This window comes from Ctenopharyngodon idella, chromosome 16 (genome assembly GCF_019924925.1).
Source record: "Ctenopharyngodon idella isolate HZGC_01 chromosome 16, HZGC01, whole genome shotgun sequence".
NCBI classification, from domain to species: domain Eukaryota; kingdom Metazoa; phylum Chordata; class Actinopteri; order Cypriniformes; family Xenocyprididae; genus Ctenopharyngodon; species Ctenopharyngodon idella.
In genome coordinates this window covers 32,074,447-32,099,382 of record NC_067235.1, presented here as the reverse complement: position 1 = coordinate 32,099,382, position 24,936 = coordinate 32,074,447, and the positions used below count along the sequence as shown (strand labels likewise).

At 36.4% G+C, this 24,936-nt stretch overlaps 1 protein-coding gene across 3 annotated transcripts in view; it reads left to right on the top strand.

The window, feature by feature from the left end:
• The window catches only part of ifnlr1 (interferon lambda receptor 1), a 42,471-nt gene that overhangs the window by 8,352 nt on the left and 9,183 nt on the right, over nucleotides 1–24,936 (top strand). The window contains exons 1-3 of one of the 3 annotated variants that reach the window (XM_051865345.1): nucleotides 15,358–16,001; nucleotides 18,896–19,413; nucleotides 20,887–21,013. In XM_051865345.1, the coding sequence (XP_051721305.1) occupies nucleotides 19,371–19,413; nucleotides 20,887–21,013 (170 nt within the window). In that variant the 5' untranslated portion in view covers nucleotides 15,358–16,001; nucleotides 18,896–19,370. Of the gene's footprint in view, nucleotides 1–15,357; nucleotides 16,002–17,476; nucleotides 19,414–20,886; nucleotides 21,014–24,936 lie in introns of those variants that run through there. The other 2 variants (XM_051865344.1, XM_051865346.1) reach the window with 2 other exon arrangements.

Genomic DNA, 24,936 nt, shown 5'->3' with positions numbered 1-24,936 from the left:
TTATTTCAGTTAATGAATATTTTATTCATGGAACAAAAATGTTGGTAACACTTTAGTTTAGGGTCCAATTCTCACTATTAACCAGTTGCTTATTAGCATGTATATTACTAGGAGATATATATATATATATATATATATACACACTGTGTTCCAAATTATTATGCAAGTGACGTATCAGTGGAATTTCAGTACAATAAACATTCAGATTTTACTTTTTCAAAGAAAGTGTTTGTTTGTTTTATTTCTCCGTGTCTTTTTAGATAACTGTTATCAATCTCAGACAGGTTTGTTAAATAGTCTGCCAGGCCTACTTAGGTAAATGGAAACCCTACTTAAAGATGTTGTTCCACATTATTAAGCAAGTCACAGTTCTCATGCAATATGGGGAGGAAGAAAGATCTTTCTGAAGATGAAAAGCATGAAATGGTGCAATGTTATGCAAAAGGCATGAAAACAACTAATATTGTGTGAAAAGTGAATGGAGATTATGGAACTATCATAAGATTTGTGAGTGATTTAGAGCACAGCAGAACTCGGTCAGATAAAGGCTTAAAGTTAATTGTTGTCAGACAAGTTAATTGTATTAAAAGGACAGCTGTAAAAAAAAAAAAAAAATAAAAAAAAAGCCAGTGTTGAGCAGCAAACAGGTATTTGAAGCTGCTGGAGTCTCTGGAGTCTCAAGAACCTCTCCATGCAGGCTGGCAGTTATGTGTAAAAATGCATTTCAGCCACTCCAAACCAAACCTCACAAAGAGAAACATTTACAGTGGGTGTAGAAATACATTTTCAAACAGTTTTATTGCTGTGGTGTTTTTTTGCAGCATAGAATAGTGCATAGTGCATTGTATTTCAGAAGGCATTATCCTTCTTTTTATACCAAAGCTGAAAATGGCCAGTTGCAGAAGTCATTTCGACACCCTCAGAGACCCTAAAGGGACCTTCCATCTCACTTCCCAATATTCCAGCCCAAATCAGTCACCAGCTCCCTGCTGATGTCACAGTCTTTTTGGAATGTGGTGGCCAGTCACCAGCCATCCAGAAGTCCATCCATTTAGACCATCCATTGTAGTACGGCATTCGTCAGTGAATACAACTATTAAAAAATGAGTCTTCATTTATTTCTACACCCACTGTAAATGTTTCTCTTTGTGAGGTTTGGTTAGGGGTGGCTGAAATGCAACTTTACGCACAACTGCCAGCCAGCATGGAGAGGTTCTTGAGACTCCAGAGACACCAGGAGCTTCAAATACCTGTTTGCTGCTCAACACCGGCTGTTTTTTTTTTTTTTTTTATATATATATATATATATAAAAACAAAACAAAAAAAACAGCCGGTGTTGCTTTTCATGCTTTTCATCTTCAGAAAGATCTTTCTTCCTCCCCATACTGCATGAGAACTGTGACTTGCTTAATAATGTGGAACAACCTCTTTAAGTAGGGTTTCCATTTACCTAAGTAGACCTGGCAGACTGTTTTGTCTGAGATTGATAACAGTTATCTAAAAAGATACGGAGAAATAAAACAAACACTTTCTTTGAAAAACTAAAATCTGAATGTTTATTGTAGTGAAATTCTCCTGATATGACACTTGCATAATAAATTGGAACACAGTGTATAATATACATATATATATATACACTACCAGTCAAAAGTTTGGAAACATTACTATTTTTAATGTTTTTGAACGAAGTCTCTTATGCTCATTAAGGCTGCATTTATTTCATAATAAATACAGAAAAAAACAATAATATTGTGAAATATTATTACAATTCAAAATTATGGTTTTCTATTTTAATATACTTTAAAATATAATTTATTTCAATGCAATTATTGTAAATTATCATATCTAGGGGTATGATTCTCGCTTCAGGTGTGAGAGGTCCCAGGTTCAAATCCCGGACGAGCCCCCACTTGTTACAAGCTCTCCCAATCTAGGGTTGGGAGACGCTATATTACCTTGAACATTTTTTTTTAAATTCCAGGTAATATAGTTCATTAACATGTAGACATTTTACAACAGTTTTGAATGTAGCACAGAATTTAGACTCATAGCTGTTTGTTTTATAATAAGGGGTGTGAAAGATGCATCTTAATTGCACATGGTCCACAATAACAGCCTTTTCGGGATGGTCTCCCGTTGAGTTGATCGTATGTGAATGACATGTTTACTTCTTGCGTAAAGAAGTAGAGCACAGCAGTGAGTCCACTATTTCAACATCTTTGGTTCTAGAAAGATTTCTCCCATTCATTCTCTTCATATGCACATCTGAAACGGCTTAAAGGATTAGTTCACCAAAAAATGAAAATTCTGTCATTAATTACTCGCCCTCATGTCGTTCCAAACCCATAAGACCTTCGCTCATCTTTGGAACACAAATTAAGATATTTTTTAATGAAATCCGAGAGGTTTTTTTTTAGTCCCCAATAGAAAGGAACATAATTACCACTTTAAAGGTCCAGAGAAGTAGTAAAGACATCGTTAAAATAGTCAGTTACCTTTACTACTTCTCTAGACCTTGAATGTGGTAATTATGTTGCTTTTTATGGGAGATAAAAAAACCTCTCAGATTTCATCAAATTAATGACAGAAATTTCATTTTTGGCTGAACTAACCCTTTAAATAAAGAGTTCAAAGCCATGAACTGAACTAACCAGCTCCCAGATGAATCACATCTTTGATTTAAAGTAAAAAAAGTGACACTAGATACTAGACGGTGAATTTAATTCAATGAATTACTCCCATGATGCATTGCAACTGAATCAAACTATTGACTATATAAGTATAAATGGCATATTTAAGGCTTATTACCAAACTCAGTTACCTCATCTGCATTGACCTTTGAGGTAATTCTGTCATCATTTAGTCACCCTTATGTTGTTTCAAACCTGTATGAGACAGGCAGACAGTTGACGGTAGCCACTGACTTCCATAGTATTTTTTTTTTTCCTACTATGGAAGTCAATGGCTACCGTCAACTGTCTGGTTACCAACATTGTTTAAAATACTTTCTTTTATGTTCAACAGAAGAAAGAAAATCGTACAGGTTTGGAACAACATAAGGGTGAGTAAATGATGACAGAATTTTCATTTTTGGGTGAACTAACCCTTTAACCACAGACATTTAGTCATCTAGCATGAAATTTAGTCACATATGCAAGTGATTTACTCACAATGTAGAGGGTTGGAAGAGGTACAAAATCACTTTCCCTAACCTTCTCCATCACTATTCTTTATTTAACTCTACCTGAAAAACTTGACAACTTCAAAAAATCTATCCTGTGCACAACTGAATCAATCAAGTTAATGCACTAACTCTTAAAGGCATTTTAGTTCATTCATATGCACATGCACGTTCTTGAGCGATTGTGCAACTGTAACTGTATAAGATGTTGGTTTTATAAAGATGGATGCATTGCTTTCATTGAATATATCTGCAGTGTGTTTTAAGTGCATAGTTAACTGTAGGCTAAACATGAAACAACCATTGTTTGCTCACTGAAGCGTACGGCTGTAAAGTCTATGTTGGTTTCCTGCAGTGTTAAGTGGTTTGAGTGTTAAATTATCTCGTGATTTCTGAGGGGATATTGTCTCTGAACACACAAAGCAGTGTACATGGTTTAGGGAAGTTAACACTTCTTCTTTGTGTCAAAAGAGAAGTAAACATACCAATAAACCACTCTGAAATCTGTGTATAGCCTTTGTCAGTGAAGTAACCACAGCATCTGACTCAGGTACAACAATGTAAACAAGCATTAAAACCTACTTAGTGGAAGAAGTTCACACTGATCTACTTGTAAATCACAGGAATCTTATTAGGGTTTTGTAGTAGTCATGTAGAAAGCACTGTTATTTATTTTATATGATTTATTCTGTTATATTAAGTTTTTCTTGTAATATTTATTTTATTTCAGCATTATTTCAATCAGCTATTTTTTTAATAGTTTTAGTTTTAGTTCACAATAATAACAACCCTGAAGAAAGTAAAAACTAAAATGCAGTCTTTATTTTAGCTATTTCAATTAACAATAAAGTGTTAATAGTTTTAGTTTAAGTTCATGACACTTACTCCAATAGTAAGTAAAACCTAGAATGCTAAATTTAGTTAACTTAAAATGTTAATGAAGTTTTGTTGCACACAAAAAAAACCCAACAAATATATATGTGGAAAAACAATTAATTTCAACCTTCATTCTGACCGTCTGTCTGAAATTATGTTTTTAAGACACGGCTCCTTTAAGGCTTGTCAGTAAACGGCCACTGTTATGATTGGCTAATGTCATTGTCTAGGAAAAGTATTAAGGCCCACTCACTATTTCATGTGAGTAAGTGTTTTGAAAACATTATCCATATAAAACCGTCATTTACAGACAAAGCATTATGAAATCATTTATTTGCGGTTTGTGATATACAGTAGCTGCTGTCAGATCCAATACAGTTGACTGCTTCATCTGTCAACAAAAGTTTCTTTGCGAACTCTCCACTACACTCGTTTACAAAACAATCTGCAGTCAAATGCTCCGAACAAACATATAATCCTCCGACGCAATCCAGGACACCATTAAAAATAAACCAACTTGTTCCTGTTGCTGGTACCCTTAGTACAGAGACACAAACGATCTGTTTACTCTTCCATATGTCCTGTTGTCGACAGACTCAAGCACGTGGAGTAAACTGAACGCGCATTTTTCCAGCAGCTAGCATACTTTTCTGATTGTTTTCAATGAGAGCGCCGCATTTTTGTCAGTAGTGTAACGAGGCGCTGAGCGCTCAGCGCTTTTTACCGGTGGCCGCGAGTTAAAGAATGTTCAACTTTGAGTAAAAAGTTGCGCTCATCACTGTCACTTTTTAGCCAGCCGTCCAATCAGAGTGGAGAAGGGGCGGGACAAATACAACACCGACCAACTGTCACAACATTCTTGCTGTACAACGACATCAACAAGCAGAGAATGGAACAAAATGGATGAGAAATTAATATTGCTGGTCTCAGAACATACATAGCAAGTACACATTGTGTCGACATTTTTAGTCTGAAACAAATTTTTACTAAAACTAAGATGGCCTCTTCTATGTGTGAAGGTCCACCTCTCTCCCAATCTTAAATCTGTGCTGCACTGCCTGATAAGAGTACAGGATGGAACAATTTGTAGTCTCTGTGCAAGCATGGCTTTGGGGCAGACCGTCTACATTTGCGAGGCTTCGGTTGACAGCGCGCCAGCTAAATCCTCTGGGATGCCTTCAAGGTGTGTTTTGCTTATTGAATTAAGCAGCTATGATCCAGATTTTCACTGCGGTATTGATCTCCCATGTCCCCTGATGGAAAACATGCCATAACAGCCCCGGGTGACTTCACGTTGAGTTGGTTTTAAACCGTTCAGCTGAGGTTTTCTCTCCATGGAGACGGAATAGCTGGACTTCACTGATGTTTGCTGACAAATGAAGTCCTGCAGCCATTTGTCTGAGTTCATGTTGTCATTGTCTCTCAGCTCTACAGACTCTCTGAACTCTCTGAAGACTGAAGATGCTGACACTGATGATGATTCATACTTGGTCTGCAACATCTACCGCACATGCATTCATATAATGCATTGCAATGTTTCTCGATCGAGTCAGAATGCCACACTGTGGAACTGTGTAGTGTTTGAGACTCATGACTGATAACTGAAAGCTTAAAGTGAGCTAAGAGCAGGCCCAGTGCGAATCTGGGATTTGTTGTTTTCATTTCATTGCATAGCATTTTATTGCTTTTTTGCACAGATTGTTTTAGGGGGAAAAAAAACTATAAAATAAAAGCATACAATTTTATTTATTACACACTCTAAAAAAATGCCAGGTTAAAAACAACCCAAAATGGACAAACCCAGCGGTTGGGTTAAATGTTTGCCCAACGTGCTGGGCAGTTTTATTTAACCCAAATATTGTTTAAAAATGACTATATGGCTGGCTTAAAATGAACCCAAAATAGATTGGAAATTAAAAATCAGACACATAATGTCAACAATAATCAAAAGGTAAACATTTATTAATAAGCAATTTAATAAATGTTTATTGTTTAATTATTATTCATTAAACTTATTAATAAATGTTCATTTCCAACATATTTTGGGTTCATTTTAAGTGAGCAATACAGTAATTTTTAAACAATAGTTGAGTTAAATAAAACTACCCAGCAGGTTGGTCAACCATTTAACCCAACCACTGGAATAAAACAACCCAGTCGCTGAGTTTGTCTATTTTCAACCCAGTTTGGGTTGTTTTTAACCCATCATTTTTTAGAATGCATTTTATGTTATTGCCTTGCATTTTATTGAATATTTCTGCAGATTTTATGTTATTGCCTTGCATATTATTACGGAGCCCCGGACATGACATGCAGGAAAAAAATAGTAGGCTAACTAAAACTAAGAAAAAAAATAACCTACAGGTTGAACGACATGAGGGTGAGAAATTTGCAATTCTAGTTGAATTTACATTTTTAGTTGAACTTTAATGTTTTAATGCTCTCATATATGAGTGTCTAGACGTGGGTTTCACAGTGAATGTCCACTACAACAGCAAAACTTTGCTCAGTGCCACTGATGATGCTAAAATGCCTCCACTTTACGTGTGTCAGTAGCAAATGTGTTTAATCTATGTTTTTTTCAACAAACAGGCAATATAATCATGATACAAGCGAATACAGTTGGAAAGAGGCAAGTTTTGTTTCTGAATGCCCTAAGTAAAGATTTGCTGATATACAATGCCTGTAGAAAGTCATCATACCCCTTTGAAATAGTTACTTTATTTGTCGTATAGACTGAAATCAAAACCCCTTAAAAAAAAAAAAAAAAATCATCTTTATTTACAAATTTTGCCTTACAACAAAGCAAAACAAAAAAGAGAAAAGAAAAAGACAACAGTTCAGAAATAATTTTTAAAAATGAAATATCAGTCTCCTGATTTAATACTTCGTAGAGCCACCTTTTGCTTTAATTACAGCCATTAATCTTTTTGGATTTGTCTGTACTAGCTTTGCACACCTAGATTGGGGAATATTTGTTCATTCTTCCTTGCAGAATTGCTCAAGTTCTGTGGTGAGTGGCAATGGCCTGCTCTCTTCAGGTCCATTCACAGATTTTCTATTGGATTTAAGTCAGGGCTCTGATTTGGCCATCACCTTCCTATCCTTAAGCCATTGCGTTGTTCTTTTGGCGGTATGTTTAAGATCATTGTCGTGTTGGAAGGTGAATGACCTGCTCATCTTACTCAGGTTTTCCTCAAGAATTTGGATGTACTTGGCAGCATCCATTTTCCCTTAAATCCTGACCAATCGGCCAGTCCCCCTGAAGAGAAACACCCCCACAACATGATGCTGCCACCACCATGCTTGGTGTGTTTTGGGTGGTGTTCTGTGTTTGCTTTTCACCAAAAATAGAGCTTGGAGTTCAGTCCAAAAAAGGTCAATTTTGGACCATAGCACTTTTTGCCAGATGGCATCAGAGTCTTCCAGGTGTGTTTTTGCATAGCGCAAAGGAGACTGTATGTGGCACTTTTTCAGGAAGGGCTTCTTTCTTGCCACCCTGCCAAATGGGCCAGCTTTGTGTAAATCTTGTGGGATAGTTGTCACATGCACACACCGACCAGTCCCAGCCATAAAGCCTTGTAAGTCCTTCAAAGTTGCCTTTAGCCTCTTGGTAGCTTCTCTGATCAATGTCCTCCTGGCTCGGTCATCCAGTTTGGATGGACGGCCTGATCTAGGCAATGTGTTGGTGGTGCCATAAGCTTTCCACTTGTTAATGATGCTCTGAACAGTATTCAGAGGGATAGCTAAAGCCTTTGAAAAGTTTTTGTAACCTTCTCTTAACATGTGCCTTTCTACAACTTTATCCTGGAGGCCTTTTGAAAGCACTTTCCCAACCATGGTGAATTCTTTGCAGTGCCATGCACTACTAACAATGGAATCTTCAAGAAACAGGTTTTATTCTGAAGTAATCAAAACCACTACAATTGATGTCAGGTGGGGCAATTAGCCTGGTGTTTGATCTGGAAGTTGATTGGTTGCACCTGCGCAAGTTTATACTCTATATTCTCTAAGTATACTCTAAAGGTGATGATACATGGGGCAACATTTTGAGCAATGTTGCTGGGCAATGTTGCCGTCAACGGGCAATCTGGTGAGACACAGGGCACTAATTAGGGCAACGGATAGTTGGCAGCAACCAATCAGAGAGGAGCAAATTTATTGCCAACCCAATAAGTACTTTATTATAAACACTTGTTAGACACTTTATTTCAACTTTTCAAATATTTTCTTCATTTTTATTAAATATAAATGCCTTTTCTGATCTGATTTGTGATTTGTGAATTTGGCAAAAGGCGGATTCGAACCCATGTCGATCGCGTCAAAAGCTACTTTCACGTGCCATACGCCACTACAGACGTTAAACAGAACGCGTCTTTTTAGTAATTAACTGAAAATATTTGATGGCTAAATTACATCCTAAGCACATTAAATTGGACACCTGTTGGTATTTTAAGCATTAAATAAGGTAAATTCCCTGTTTGGGGTTGACACATGACAACTTTTACAACTTTTTACATTACCAGTGTAAAAAGATATAAGTTCATGCTCCTTTTCTTCGCTCCACTGCCGCTGAGAGGCCGCCATCTTGTTTGAAATTTTCCTGAAATCTCCAAGCCGGTCATGTGATCGGCTGTTAGCATTCTGATTGGAGGATCTCAAAAAATTGCCCACAACCAATCTAAAGTATCCAGATAGAAATTTGTTGCTCATTCTCAATGGGAAAGTGCCCAAGCAACATTGAACATGGCTCAAAAAGTTGCCCCATGTATCATCACCTTAAGGGTACACTTACACAATAACGATGTACTAAAAACGGAAACGTTTTTTATTTGTACAGATGACAACGTTATCAAAACTATCCCAGTTCACATTGATCTGTGAAAATGACTAAAAGCGCTGTATTACGCATGCAGGACAAGTAATTGCCGATGTCAACTTTGTAAAGAAAGATTATGCGAAGAAAGATTTGCGTTTTTGCAGTTTACATGGTGATGACAACGATATCATTTTTAAATACTTGCACTTTGAAACCTGTTTTCAAAAGTTTGCGTTTTAAGGCCACCAAAACGCCAATGTCGTGTAAATGAACGGCCAAAACGCATACCGTTTTTAGTTGAACGTGGTGACGTGTAAACAGCCCCTAGGGGCTGATCACTTTACCAAACCAGTTATTTCACTAATTAATTTTTTAATTTTCCTCCAGAATGTTTTAAAATGTTATTTTCACTTTGATGATGAAGCTTATAATGTGTACATACAGCTCAAAAAAGTTGGACTTAATTTATTTTATTTTCCAGGGTGTAATGTGACAAAAGGTAAAGATTTCCACAGGGTATTGTGACTTTCTATAGGCACTGTATGTCCATTTTATAAACTTTTGTAAACCCAGCCAGTATAATCACACAGTATAACAGTATAATGAAAGCATCCAAACTGCAATATTTACACACAGTATGATTTATGCACTAAATTCAGCATAAACTCCGGCTCAAAATGCATATTCTCAAACACTCAAAACACACGTCAGTACCTGAACCTCACAGCGATTGGCTGCCATCTGCGTTTTTGGCTTGATATGTGCATAAAGTTGAGAACTGCCCAACCTTTTCACGCTCTCTGCGGCTGCATCCAAAAACCTAGGCAGCTGACTTGTTGCCTCGCTGCCCTATCAGGCAATGACTTGTAAGGCAGCATTTGTGCATAAAGGCACCTCACGAAACTGATTCCAGACAGACTTCTGAGGCAGTGTAACAATTTAATGATCTACCGCAAAATAGTGCGAGCTTTGGTGAGAGCTAAACAAATATTTAATTACTACAGTAGTAATTTCTCGCTAGAAATGACATCAAAAGTGGAAAATGTTGGTCAAAAACGTACATTTACACACAAACACAACTTTCAGACATCATCTTTATTGTTCTAGCTCAACTGTCACAGAATGGAAAGCACAGGATTGTGGGATATCAAAGGCAGTGAAGGATATATCTATGCTGCCTTCGAAAATCGATCAGAGGAAGGTATCTCAGGTCTTCCTACCTCTCATGTCTTCCTACCTTGAAATGTGTCCTCCGAAGGCAGCATTTTCCAGTTTTCGGACGCAGCCTCAACTCTCATTGCTTCCTCTGGTCCTCTTCAATCCCACAATTCACCACTTGAGCATGAAGTTCAATTTCCATAGGAATTAATTGAAAATGCTTGCTCTGCTCCACTCGTTCCATGCCAGTGGACACGCACCGTTAGATCATAACAGTATTGAAAGTATTGCTAAATGATAGCAAATATATTATACATATTTGATGTATGGCCCAGCTCCATACAGTATATGCCGCAGCACCACAGACAATACTGAGAATTCAGTCATTTCTACAGAAAGCACAAAATAACAGAGAGAAAGACTTCTGAGGGGAGCCGTGTTTGATTGTGCTGCTGTGCAGCTTCTGGGCTCTGACTTTGGTGTTCAGTCAGATTTTGACATTGTTTAAAAGCTTTGCCGTAGAGGATCTTAAGTGACTTGAAAGTTACGAGTGCTTTTACCTTGTTTTCTCTTTGTGTTCTGAAGTTTTACTCGCTCCAGCATAAAGGAGCAGAATTCCCAGAGGCCGCTCATCCTCTCTGTGTGGTTCTGAGCGGATCGGTGAGGTACGTACAGTATCTGAAGCAGCATTTCACAGCATATTTTGATCATTTCACGTACCCTAAAGGGTAACAATTTCACAGTCTTGCATTTAATGCATGCATCTTGCCTTTTCTCTGGCGGTATTTTAATATTAAAGTCTTTTAGCGCCCAGATAATTGGCTTTTTCGCATTTTACAGGAGCTATTGTTATTCAACATGCTTTCCGTGTCACGGTAATCAATAATTAAGGAAAATGTCACGGCAAATGAAATTTAGAAAAATGTTTCTGGAGGTCAGTGATTTGATCCGTCGGGCAGAGACAAAATCGATCTAAGTGCAATCGGGCTGCCTGGATTGTGCCATGAGAAAAGAAAAATCACAAATGACATCTCAGTAATATCTCAATTGTTTCTCTTGGACAACAAGGAGATTGAATGCAGAACAAAATGAGACTCATGCTGTGTCCCAGTTTGCATACTATCCATCTTAAATTGTATTCAAAATTAGAATTAGGTTGTCCCAAATTGTATTCCAAATATACCCGGATGATGTACTTTTTCCGATTAGAATCCGAAGGTGCAGGTACATGCACACTCTAATGGCTAATATTGCCCACAGCCCATTGCACATTGGACGAGGATTTGATTAGAACTACAAACATGAATTAAAAGTGTTAAAAAACTACAAACATGGCAGATGTGCAAGTCCAACTGTTAAGAGGTTTATATAAAGGGGATTGAGAGATTAATTATCATTATCTAACCTGACGAAAAGATATTTATTAAATGTTATCCACATTATATTTCATCTGTAACAGCATTGTGAACTTTTTTAATGATATGTTTGGTCATTAACTTTTAAAGGCATCATTATGAAAATTGCAAATACATGAGGAGAGTTCTCTGCATGAAAGACCCACGACTAGCAGATCAACGTGCGACTACATTTCTCTCCAAAACAGTAGGAAATTAAATTAAAATTAAATGTGGAGGATTTTAACTGGTGATTGACAGGGCAGTTTAAACGGTGACAGGATGCACGTAACTAAGTGACAGAGCTGTCCTTTTTCTTCACAAAAACAGTATTTTTAGGGCATTGTATAAGTAGGTGAATTGGGACGCAGCATCTGTCTTTAGCATCCAGATGTTTCTCCTGAGAAAATGACCCCAGCACATCTCCTGTAGAGTTTCAGAAAAGATCAACAATGTCTCAAACTGTGTTCAGATTGTCTCTGCTGGAGCTCAGAAAATCTTGTAAATGTTTTGTCTCTTTTTTTTAATGTTTTTGAAATCATTTTTCAGGCTGGTCCAGCTAATAAGCATCTATGATCTACTTTCATTGTATGGAAAAACAGAAACTCAGAAACATCTTGTTATGTGCTTCATGGAAGACGGAAAATAATGTCAGAAAAGTCAACATGAGGGTGAGTGTGATGATTTATTTGTTGTTGTTGTTGTTGTTTGTTTGTTTGTTTTTTCTTTTGAATGAACTTTCCCTCTGGTTACCAGGGTTGTACATATATAGTTTACTAAATCTAAAACTAAAAATTATTTAATTATTTAACTTGAAATAAATGTTAACTGAAATAAAATAAAATATTAAACTTAAAGTTTATTTCAGCTAGATGCCAAGGACATATTTCTCATTTTCATTTAGTTTAACTTAGGTAGTACTTTATTTCCATAGTCCACTTTAGACATTCTACTAACTATAAGTAATTTTGAAACTCCATGTCAGCTAGCCAGTCATTAGGCCGTGTGTCCACCAAAGCTTTTTTTTTTTCAGCCGCTAGCATACTTTTCCAATTGTTTTCAAAGGAAGAACCACGTTTATTAAACAGCAGGAGCGTAACGAGGCGCTGAGCGTCTTTTTCATGGCGTTTTTTACCGGTTGCCTTGAGTTGAAGTATGTTTAACTTTGAGTAAAATGCTGCGCTCATCACTGTCACTTTTTAGCCAGCCGTCCAATCAGAGTGGAGGAGGGGCGGGACAAATACAACACCGACCAAAGCTGCGTCTCATTTCGAAGACTGCATCCTCCGGAGGTCACATTTGAAGGCTGCATACGGAAAATTTTCATTTTGAAGTGAACTAATTCTTTAACTTAATGTACTAAAATAACTGAAACTAAAACTCAAATAAAAATTAATAATAAATATATAAAATTTTTACTAAAATTAAAATTGGGGGAAAAGTAAATAAATAAAAACAATTTCAAAATATGAATAAAATCTATAATAGTATCTCAATGGTACTAAAATAACTCTGCAGGTCCAGGACAGGTTAGCGAGCGGTGTGAGGTTAGACGTGTCCTCCAATTATCACTGAGTGTCTGTGAGAGCTCATCTCTTCTCCAGTTCTGCAGGTGAGCTCAGTTTCCAAGGGATACGACCGCAAGGCTCTGCGGCGCTATCGATCGAGCTGTCACTGCTGTGTAATTAGTTTCTTTTCTTCCATGGAGACAAAGAACACCTTGCATTTTGTAGCTGTGTGATTTTGATAATGCTGCGTCTTCTCTCTCATTTATGGTTTGCGTTTAAAGTCATCTCACATTCTGAGTGCTTCACACACAGGCGGATTCCAAATGACTTTTTTGCATCCCTGAAGGACATTGTGGGAATGGGCATGCTATCCGTAGGGATGTTCGAAGCGAACAGTGCAATCGCTTGACAAAGAGTCCTTCCACGAGGTTGTTAGTGAAGTATAAGGACGTTGGTGGTTATTTATGATCATGACATCATAGGTGGCTATTCATTGTGATTCATTCTGAAACCTGAGGGAATTTATGTGCCTAACCTGGAAATTCAATTTTATAATTGCACAGTTGCCCCAAATACTATCAGAGTGAAAAACATGTGCAGATCATATTTTACCCCAAAATCAACAGGAAAAAATGTATATTGTTTTGAACTTTCTGTTCATCAAAGCATCCTGAAAAAAAATGTAATGGTTTCCACGAAAATATGAACTGTTTTCAACATAGATAATAATCAGAAATGTTTCTTGAGCATCAAATCAGCATATTAGAATGATTTCTGAAGGATCATGTGACACTGAAGACTGGAGTAATGATGCTGAAAATTCAGCTTTGATCACTGGAATAAATTACATTTTACAGTATATTCACATAGAAAACAGTAATTTTAATAATATTTCACAATATTACTTTTCTTTTTATTTATTTTTACTTAAAGAAAATGAAAGGCTTTTTTAGAACAATTAATTTTTTGCAACATTTTTCTCTTTCTCAGTGGCGATTCACATTACATCCTCATTGCTGTAATAATGTGAAGTAGTTTTTTTTTTTTGCTTTTAATCTTTTTCACAATTTAACTAAGAAATTGATTATTGCATATTACAGTAATGAGTTTTTTTGTTGCTGTTTAATGCATTACAAAATTATTGAGGTATCTTTATCAGAGTTTTTGTAGAGTCGCAAGTCAGAGCGACAGAGGATTCTATTTTAGAAACGTTTTTTATTTCTGTGACTTCGCGGCTGGAACAACAACGTACAAAGTATGACAATGATAATCTCCGGTACTGATTTATGTGCTTTTTTAATGTTAATATCATTTTGCGTGACCATTATAGCCATACTGAAAGCAACAATGGTTAATTTACAAATTGAAAAAAAATTAAAGGAAATAAGAACGTTTAAGCTGTAAACTCAATTGAGTGCTGCAGAGATGACATACTTTCAGTTCAATCGTCTCAAAGTGAATTTTTTGATTGGATTTGGGTTGGGGTCATTAACAGGTAAACTCATCTACTCACTAGCTGCTTTTACAGCCTCGTTTTGTTTAGAATCATGCCCTTTCAAACTACAGTAGTCAACATTTGAAGTGGATCAAAAAAGTTAATCAGAATTGTCCTAAGAACTAAGTTGTCCTAAGAGGAAAGTTTTAGGACAACTTTGATGAAAGGTTTTGATCCACTTCAGATGTTGACTACTATATTATAACTCGACCTTTCAGGGATTTTTTTTTTTTTTTTTTTTTTAATAAAGACTGAAAGAGTTGTCAGACGGATGGTGACTTTGAAGACGTGACCGTGGTGTAGTTCGTTTATAGTCTATGTTTAGCTTTTTATTTTTTGGTGATTGTATTTAGGTTTCATCATTCATAAAAGTTGGGTTCATTTGTGAAAATGATCTTGATGGACAAAACATATATGAATCATTAACTTACAACAAAACCTGCCCAATTGCTATTCAAAACTAGTTCAAAACTAGCCCAATCGCCTTTTAGGGGAGGGGTCCCACGGCAAAAATCACGTTCCGGGGGGTAAAATCTGCATTTTTGGTGGTGTTCCCCTGGTAACTTCTGCATTCCAGGGGCTAAATATCATGTTATTTGGGGTCGCTTCAACCTGCGATATGAAAAACAACCCACGGCAACAGTGTAAAAGTAGCCCATTTCCGCAGGAAAACCACAGACTTGGCAATACTGGTCTGATGTGAAGTTGCGAACTTCCTTGTTGGCCTACAAAAATACACCATCACTGCAGCACTCAATGTGAACAAACAAGTGTATTCAGTGACAAAGGTATGTATTTTTTAATAATGTTAAAATGGTGTAATATATATGAATTTGATTATGTACTTATCAATTTAATTGCAAGTGCAGTGTGCTTAAAGAGAGACTCCGCCCACATGCTCTTCTAATTGGCTGTGATTTTTGATTGATTTTGTCGCTAGAATTTTGTTGCTTCACGACATTTTATCTTTCCTTTTTTCTAATTTGTAAGTAGAAGGAGAAGTGTGTCGTTTCTGCACTAGTGGCACCAAACAGAATTACAGAAATAATGCACACACTCTTCCATTGATCAGACAAGCAGATAAAACCCCAGCAAAAAATGCCATAACATGTAATGTTCCGTCCAGTCGGGCCGCTCAATCTAACAGATTGTAATTGTGGTGCTGCAGAAATTACACACTTGACCTTTACACCTGATGTTTTGCAAAACATATTTTTCATATGACACAGTGCTTCAATCATGATGAGACGTAACCCTGAAGAAGATTTGCCTCATTTATTCTTGACATGATCGTCTCCCCCGAGATCAAGGTACACAATTATTTGGTGTGTTGATGAGGCATGAGGCGTGTTTGACGCTTGGATTAGCTGTGACTGTGGCAGTGCGTTGGAGGAAAGTCAGCGATGGGTTTCCTGAGGCTGAGAAGCTCAGATCTGTCTCCACCGTTGACTGACTTCAAAGCTGCCATCGGAGTCAGGCCACACTCGCTTTGAATCGTCTCAGTGACGGGAGTCAGCCAGCAGATGAAACTCAAAAGCACCTTCAGAACAGTCTGAAGACAAAACAGAAGTAAGCCAATCAGCGTATGTTTGGTGCTGTATATATCGCCGTACGTGAGTATACTGTATATATGCAGATAAAGTTGGATATAGTCAAACCAAAATGTATTCAGACACCTTGAACATTTCATTCATTATTACAGTTTATTCACTATAGTTTAAAAAATTATAATAAAATATGACAAGAGTTAAACTGTGTCAGAAAAAATGTATCTTAATTATGTCAGATAACACTTAAGCAAAACATGGTCAGGTCAAAGTGTCTGAATAATTTTTGGTTCCACATTTTTATCAGTTTTACTGGTAGTCCACTGTATGAAGAATTTTTGGGTATAATATGTCACAGTTTACTTTATTTTGCTATCCTCACTTACATAAATGAACTATAGTGTCCTGAACCCACTAGTAAAAATATATAAAAAATGTCTGAATAATGTTTGGTTTGACTGTATATATATATATTCATGAAAATAATGTCACAGAAATGTTCTTTAAAGGGGACCTATCATGTCCCTTTTCACAATATGTTATATAAGTCTCTGGTGTCCCCAGAATGTGTCTGTGAAGTTTCAGCTCAAAATACCCCACAGATCATTTATTATAGCTTGTCAAATTTGCCCCTATTTGGGTGTGAGTAAAAACACACAGTTTTTGTGTGTGTCGCTTTAAATGCAAATGAGCTGCTGCTCCCGCCCCCTTTCCAGAAGAGGGCGGAGCTTTAACAACTCGCGCTTTGGTTACAAACATTCATCCAAATATCTTCCTTTGTGTTCAGCAGAACAAAGAAATATGTACAGGTTTGGAACAACTTGAGGGTGAGTAAATGATGACAGAATTTTCATTTTTTGGTGAACTGTCCCTTTAAGGACTGTTCCACAGGTGTATGTGCAATAACTGGTTCACTGTACAAGCATGAAAAATATTATTTAAACACATGCCTGTTAAGATCTGTAAAGCTTATTGATTTTACAAAGATATCTTTAAAATACAGTATCCTGAAAAGTGGAACTGGGTTTGTTCCTGCAGTGCATCATATTACCTGTTTTGTGTTTCACATGTATGAATTCCGTCTCATCAATGAGAGTGTCAGATTATTTTCCACTCACTGTCTGGATTTCAGCCATTGACTTCACTATCTGTTTGAGATTAAAGGTGCTAGCGATTATTTTTTTTATGGAATAGCTTGCAGAAAATGTCCTTCTGCATGACAGATCTCAGTGAAATAGGAGTTGTGAGGAATCACATCTGACAGAACTAGACTCAAACAGCAAATAAGAATAGGAGAGATGTTATTGTTTAGACAGACATGCTAGATGACACGTCTTTCACAGAGCAGGGATGGTGTAAAGCCTGAAACATACTACACAAATAGCCTGTGAGAGCAGCATTTCTGGCTCTTCAACCTCAGTTTCCTGATTGTATTTATATTTATATATATATATATATACACACCGATCAGGCATAACATTATGACCACCTTGCTAATATTGTGTTGGTCCCCCATTTGCTGCCAAAACAGCCCTGACCCGTTGAGGCATGGACTCCACTAGACCCCTGAAGGTGTGCTGTGGTATCTGACACCAAGATGTTAGCAGCAGATCCTTTAAGTCCTGTAAGTTGCGAGGTGGAGCCTCCATGGATCGGACTTGTTTGTTCAGCACATCCCACAGATGCTCGATTGGATTGAGATCTGGGGAATTTGGAGGCCAAGTCAACACCTCAAACTCGTTGTTGTGCTCCTCAAACCATTCCTGAACCATTTTTGCTTTGCTTTTTTGATCCTGCTGAAAGAGGCCACAGCCACCAGGGAATACCGTTTCCATGAAAGGGTGTACATGGTCTGCAACAATGCTTAGGTAGGTGGTACGTGTCAAAGTGGCAGGACCCAAGGTTTCCCAGCAGAACATTGCACAAAGCATCACACTGCCCATAGCGCATCCTGGTGCCATGTGTTCCCCAGGTAAGCGACGCACACGCACCCGGCCATCCACGTGATGTAAAAGAAAACGTGATTCATCAGACCAGGCCACCTTCTTCCATTGCTCCGTGGTCCAGTTCTGATGCTCACGTGCCCACTGTTGGCTCTTTCAGCGGTGGACAGGGGTCAGCATGGGCACCCTGACTGGTCTGCAGCTATGCAGCCCCATACACAACAAACTGTGATGCACTGTGTATTCTGACACCTTTCTATCAGAACCAGCATTAACTTCTTGTGCAATCTGAGCTTCAGTAGCTCGTCTGCTGGATCGGATCACACGGGCCAGCCTTCGCTCCCCACGTGCATCAATGAGCCTTGGTCGCCCATGTTGAACCATGTGTCTTCATCATTGTCATGTGTAAATTACTCAAAACAGTCCTGCCCACTGATAGACACGCAAATACTAATCCTTAACTAACAAGGACTAATGAACAGTGTTGGGGAAAGTTACTTTTAAAAGTAATGCGTTACAGTATTGCGTTACTCCCTAAAAAAGTAACTAATTGTGTTAATTATGTACTTTTTTTTGCATTACTTTTCTCACCTGGGCTGGGCTTGCTTGTTTGTTTTTTAATAACAACAAAAAAGTTCTATTTTTGGTTAATGTAAAGGCCCTTTCACACCAAAAGTGAAATGAATAAGCACAGCAGAGCTGTCAGTCAATAAATGTGAAAAAGTTACTTGGTTACTTATTTGAAAAAGTAGCTTAGATATTTTGTCATAAATTGAAAAGGTAATGCATTCATTTACTATTTAATTGAAAAAGTAAAATGATTACATACTGTAACTCAAGTTACTTGGAATGCGTTACACCCGACACTGTTCATAAACCAAAGTTAACCTTTTGTTTACTTTTGTTCGTCAGTCACGCATTCAGTTACATGTGATGTCATGCTGTAAAATGATTGTGTTTTATGTCATTACAGGTAATATAGTACAGCACATGCCAACTGAACCACCCTCATCCCAGCCCGAAGGTGTGCTTCCTTTCTCCCACACCTTTCTGTGAAGTGCTTCATTTCCAGTTTCAGTTTTTCAGCTGATAAAACCTGAAATTCTAGATGTGGTTGTGGTGAGGACACCTCTATAGACGCCCCTTAATGGGTGGAGGCCAACAGCAGAAAACAGGAACATGCTGATAAGACGCTCCAAAGTTCACAGGCACACCTGAGGATGGGTAGACGTTTCTCCAGACTGGTTAGAGATGTACCAGAGCGTGTAAAGCGGGGACGGACTCTGTCATTGTGTTGCGCATGTCCCACCGTACAACTTAATGTGATTTTTTTTGTGGAAATGACAATTAGTGGGAGAGTCTCAAGGAAATAATGAGAGGATTGTGTCTCTGACCAGTGGATTTTTATCTGAAGTTTCTCATTTGGAGATATTCTCACACGTCTGGATATGTGGCCTCTCAGAGCTGCCATTTTTTTGCTCTGTTGTGCTGGTGAGTAAAATAAAACCAAAAAATTTGTCTAAAATCAACTCTTTTTTTTTTTTTAATTGAGAAAATGTATGGGCTGAATATTTCTATATATAAAATAAACATAAAAATAAATATTTATAAATAGTTAATGGCCACAAAAAAATTTATTTTCCATTTTATTGATTTAAAAATATTTTTACATTTTTAAAATGTTTTAGTTTTATTTTATTTTAATTTCTTTTTTCTCTCAGTGACAATATATATTTATTTAGCTGTTTTTTCCTTGCACATTTGTGACAATTAGCGCAAGTTTTGATTTTTGCTTAATTTGAGCAGTATGTCTAAATTATTCACTTTACATCACAAAGGTAATAGTATATATTAATGGTATATATTAATGGTACAAGGTAATGGTCTGTATTTTTTATTATATATATATATTTATTTATTTACTTACAGAATTTTCCCTTTTTTTGTCAAACAATGAAATGCGGATATGTGCTGTAATTTAAAGTTTTACCATTTAAAATTACAGGGAATTAATCATAATTTGAGATTGCATCAACATTATGTTTTTTATAGTATTTTTACATATTTACATACATATTTTTCCTGTGCAAAAGAAATGAATCAGTATATTTAAAGTGTTTCCCTTATAACTAAAGGTCATAAAGCATGTGGGGCTTAAAGTTGGTTCGTTATTTTAATGTTTTTTATTAGTAGTATTTGTGCAGACACAAAAGGAATTTAAAGTCTGTGTACTTGAACTCCTTTAGTATTATATTTCAGTTTCTAATCAAATTACAGACCACCTGGCACATTTTATTTAATCAAAACCTATTTTTATTCATATTTTCTGTGAGTGTTGCACCGTCTCTAGAAGTTACTTGGGCTTTGTCTTACACTTTCTGCAAAAGTCATAAGGCCTTCTGGTATGCTTGGAGCTGTTCAGTTTTCCTCGAGGAAAACCAAAACGTGAAGAGATTATTCATTTAGGCTTATGATCGATGGAGAACTGGGATCATCATCTTGCTGTCAGATACTCATCAAACTCTGTCCATCAATTGCTGAAAGTAGAAAAGGAAAGTTTGTCAAGAGGAAAGTTGAGGTTTAAAGGTTATGTAGCATTATGCTACGATTTATTGATTCATGTCCAAACAGCCTGAATAACTGGAGTGGGTTTGTGGATGTAGCTTTAAGGATGTTGTTTCCTCTCCTGGTAGCGTGTAGAATGATTATTATGGGAGCTTATGCCGTGTGTATGTGGGTGCTGGTGTCTGTTCTGATGTGTGTTAGTGCTGTTATGTGTGTGTTGTAACCACAGCAACTGTAGGGTATAAATGGAAAACCTTCCCAAGGAAGAAAGGATCCACTTTACTTTTAGACAAAAGACATTAAGTCTAGAAGTCTGATTTATTCTATCATCACACCACAATGGAAGATGTTCAGAGTTTTGAGTCACTTTTATTTCTCTCGTCTCCTATTTGTGTGTAGGTTGTTGGTGCCAGAGCTGTAATCTGACGAAGGCTTATTTCAAGTCCAAGAATTTCTTCAGCGTTCTCCATTGGGATGCTGTTGACATTCCGGGTCAAACGGTTCTCTACAGTGTTCAGTACAACCTGTGAGTGACGGAGCCAGAGGAAAACCTGACTGACTACTTTTCCTTTGCTTTTCCTTTGTCTTTTTTTTGACAGTACGAATGTGTCCAGTAGAGATTTTATTAGGGATGTGCCCAAAGCCGAATACTATATTCGGAAAGGAAATGACGCAATCTACGGAAGGGACATAAATATATTTCAATGCTTTTAGATTCTCTTGCAATTTTATAGTTGGCTAATTATATTGTATATAATCTGAGGACTTCAGCAATTGATATGCGAGGTATTGAAATTGCTTTTGAATGCGTGCTCGTTTTTCACTTTCACTTTCCAATTCGTAATCACACGTACTCTAAGGAGCAGAGGTACTACGTGATACGTGAAATCTGATGCACTGTACTCTAATGCAGCAAGCCTATGTCCCTTTAGGGGCTCCGTAGAATGCGTTATTCATTGTCCGTGCCTTTCCGAATTCTGATTTAGGCTTTGAGCACATCCATAGCATTTATACCTTGCTGCAAGGCATGTATGTATCGGTTGATGTATAAATGTATTATAATATTAATGTAATGATTAATATCATATATCATTAATATATATTTAAAAAAAATTACATATATTAAAATATGTACATATACAAATATTTAATAAATATATATTATTATAAATATATTAATATATTTTAATGTGATATATTAATACAACTATATATGTATGTGTATATGTATATATATATATATATATATATATATATATATAAACATTAATATTTAAAAAATATTACATCTATTAAAATATACATGCTATGTAATGTTAATACATTTTTTCATTGCTTTTCCTGCAGAAAATAATATTATTAATTTATTATAATCTATATTATATAGAGAGAGAGATTAGCATATGTAAACATATTTTAATATATGTAATAATAATAAAATATTTTCAATATGTTAATATATGTTTTTCATTGGTTTTTCTACAAAAATATCTATATTGTGATGCAATTATAGATATAAAATTACTCGCACCAAGTATAGAGGAATTAAAAGGAGTTTGACAGAGTCTTTTGAAATAATGGGAACAATTTTTTGTAAGAAAAAAGCAAATCATTGTAGTGAACCCTTTTCACAGACTGTGATGAGCATTGTAAATCCTAAAAGTTTTTTATATTTTCATTTAAAAAAAAAACGCATGTACATTTATAACACTACACTTAGTATTATATTACCTTTGCATCAAATTACAAAAAACTATTTAACGCTGCTGTGAGGGTGTTTCTAACACAGCGGCTGCGGGAGTGACGGTAAAAATGACATCTTTCTCTCTTCTGACTGCCGTTATCAATCGCTCTCTATTTTTTCCTTTTTTTGAAAGTTGTGAAAACACTATTGTGAAGTTTTTCTTTTGCTATTTGAGCCAGTGTGAACACAAGAAATATATTTATTGTAATCTCTCATTCACTGCTATAGAAGTTTACCCAACTATGACGACTTCCGTTTCTGAGAAACCCGAAATACAGCGGAAGTCTATTGTAGAAAACGCACACATTAGATACAGTACATTGCATCTGATTTTCTTTCTCTTTATTTCCTTTATTTCCATTCTTCTAGCACCTGTTTTTCCATGCTTATATCATGTTTAGGCTACTATTCTTCTGTCTCTTCCTTGAGCTGTGTTGTTATAACATAATTTCCTGCAGCATTAGAGTCATTAATCACATGGCATTTACAGTTAAAAAAACATCTGAAATAATACCAAATTTTTAAAAAATATATATATATAACTGAAATAAAGCTTTAGCTGGCCATGAGTTTAAATCTTTCCTCTCAGTCCTTCTGTTTTCTGTGAATAACAGCACAAAGTCTCAGACTCATGACTTTGCTTTGGTGAAGGACACGCTGTGATCACCCGGCTGTGAATCTTTTCTTCGGTTTGTGAACTGCAATTAGAATCGGAGCAGGAAGAAGCTGCGTCTGCGAAATTTTGTGGGCCCTTTCTGGCCTTGGCACCGAATCTTTTGCACCAGTCACAGTTACGCTTTGCAGAAAAACTGATGGGAAAAAATAAATCTGATGGGAACGGAGGGAGCAGCAGTGCATGCTGGGAGGGTCAGTGAGGCTGACGGGATGAGGGACGAAAGCTTCAGAAGCTCCAGATAATCCCACGACTGTAATGTGGAGCTGCTGCTCGCCGGCACACACCAGTCCAACCTCTTAACCTCTCATTCTTCCTCTCTCATCCGGCCAGCGCTTCATACAGGAGCAATAGGAGCTTTGAATGGCCTTCATACTGTTTCCTGGCTTTTCATTTCTCAGTTTGCTCTGTTTAGTTCAACAAAAAGAGATTTTACACATTGGAAATGCGTTACAATTGCATTGAGAATGAGCATTGGAACTGACTTATTATATGAAGGGTTGCTCCAAAGATAACAATAAACATGCAATATCAGATACTCACATGTAACATTATTACACATTATATGACACATGCACACAGTAAACAGGGTGTGTAATGTGTAGAATAGTTAGAGTCTGGTTGGTCTGGTCAATTAAAACAGTTTCTGTGTACACCCACCAGGACTGTAATGAAACAAGAACTGTGATTAATGGGTGATGATTAATTTACTTGTGTTGTCTGTTACAGTACATGCAGCCAGTGCTGGGTAGTAACCAGTGTCAGGGGTGACGCATTACAAGTAACTTGAGTTACATAATCAGATTACTTTTACAAGCAACTATTAAAGTAAAGCAACTCTTTTTAAATTTACAACAAAATATCTAAGTTACATTTTACTTCAAAATGAATAAAAACAGTGAAATGCAAACCTGTAATAATTAACTATATTAAATGACACAAATATACTTTATGTATTTAATCTCACTTTATTAACCAGTGTCTTTGCTGCTGACCTTCAATGATCTGATCCAACTATACTAATAAGCAAAAATTACTTGAGATTAGATTTAGAAATAAGAACTTCCTTCTCCTGTATCCTATTCTTCTTTAATCCAGCACAGCCGAAAGGTTTGATCTACTGTACAGTAGTGAATATGCGTTTCCGAGCACTTCAATCTATCGCTTAACGCTGTTGCGGAGACTCGTTTCAGTGAAATCACAAAACAAAATGCACACAATGTCCCTGCTCTTGATATACAATCACTGATGAACATCTTTGGTTTTAATGAAAAAAAATAAATAAATAACACGAGGGCGGATTAGAACCCAGAACCTCTGACACGCTGAACAAAAATTCTACCACTAGTCCATCAAGACAATCTAATACTGAATGTGGATCCATGTATTTATTGACTGATGCAAACATTCTCAAGACTAACAATATATTGTATAATAGTAGATTTAAAGAGGTAACTATCATATTAAACATGAGGTCTATGTCAATAAATTTGGTGCATTTATTATTGTAATAATACAATTACAATACCCCCACTACACACATTCACGCCCCACACACTTTTTAAAACAAAGTTACACCACTGAACCCAATTAGTTACTTTTTTTAGGGAGTAACGCAATATTGTAATGCATTACTTTTAAAAGTACCTTTCAGGTTTTACACTGGTAGTAACATTGGATTGGATTCCAAAAAATAAGTACCTGTAATTAGATTATATTACATTTTTATTGATTGCATGATTACATATTACTCACACAATGGCAATAAATCATTCATAATCTATTGATTCTACCTAATTCTTCTTTTTCATCTTTTAAATTGTCCTTTCAAAAAAAGCTTTCTGGTTTTATGGAGCTGCACACATGGACCACACAGGATTTACAGAAATCAATACAATTTTTAAGGAGTGTTTTCTCACCATTGCAACATTGCATATCTAATCAACTCCTGATGAACACAATTATTATTGTAATTATCACTCAGTGAGTCATTTAACCATATTACCATGTCTTTGGAAGGCTTTCAAACACT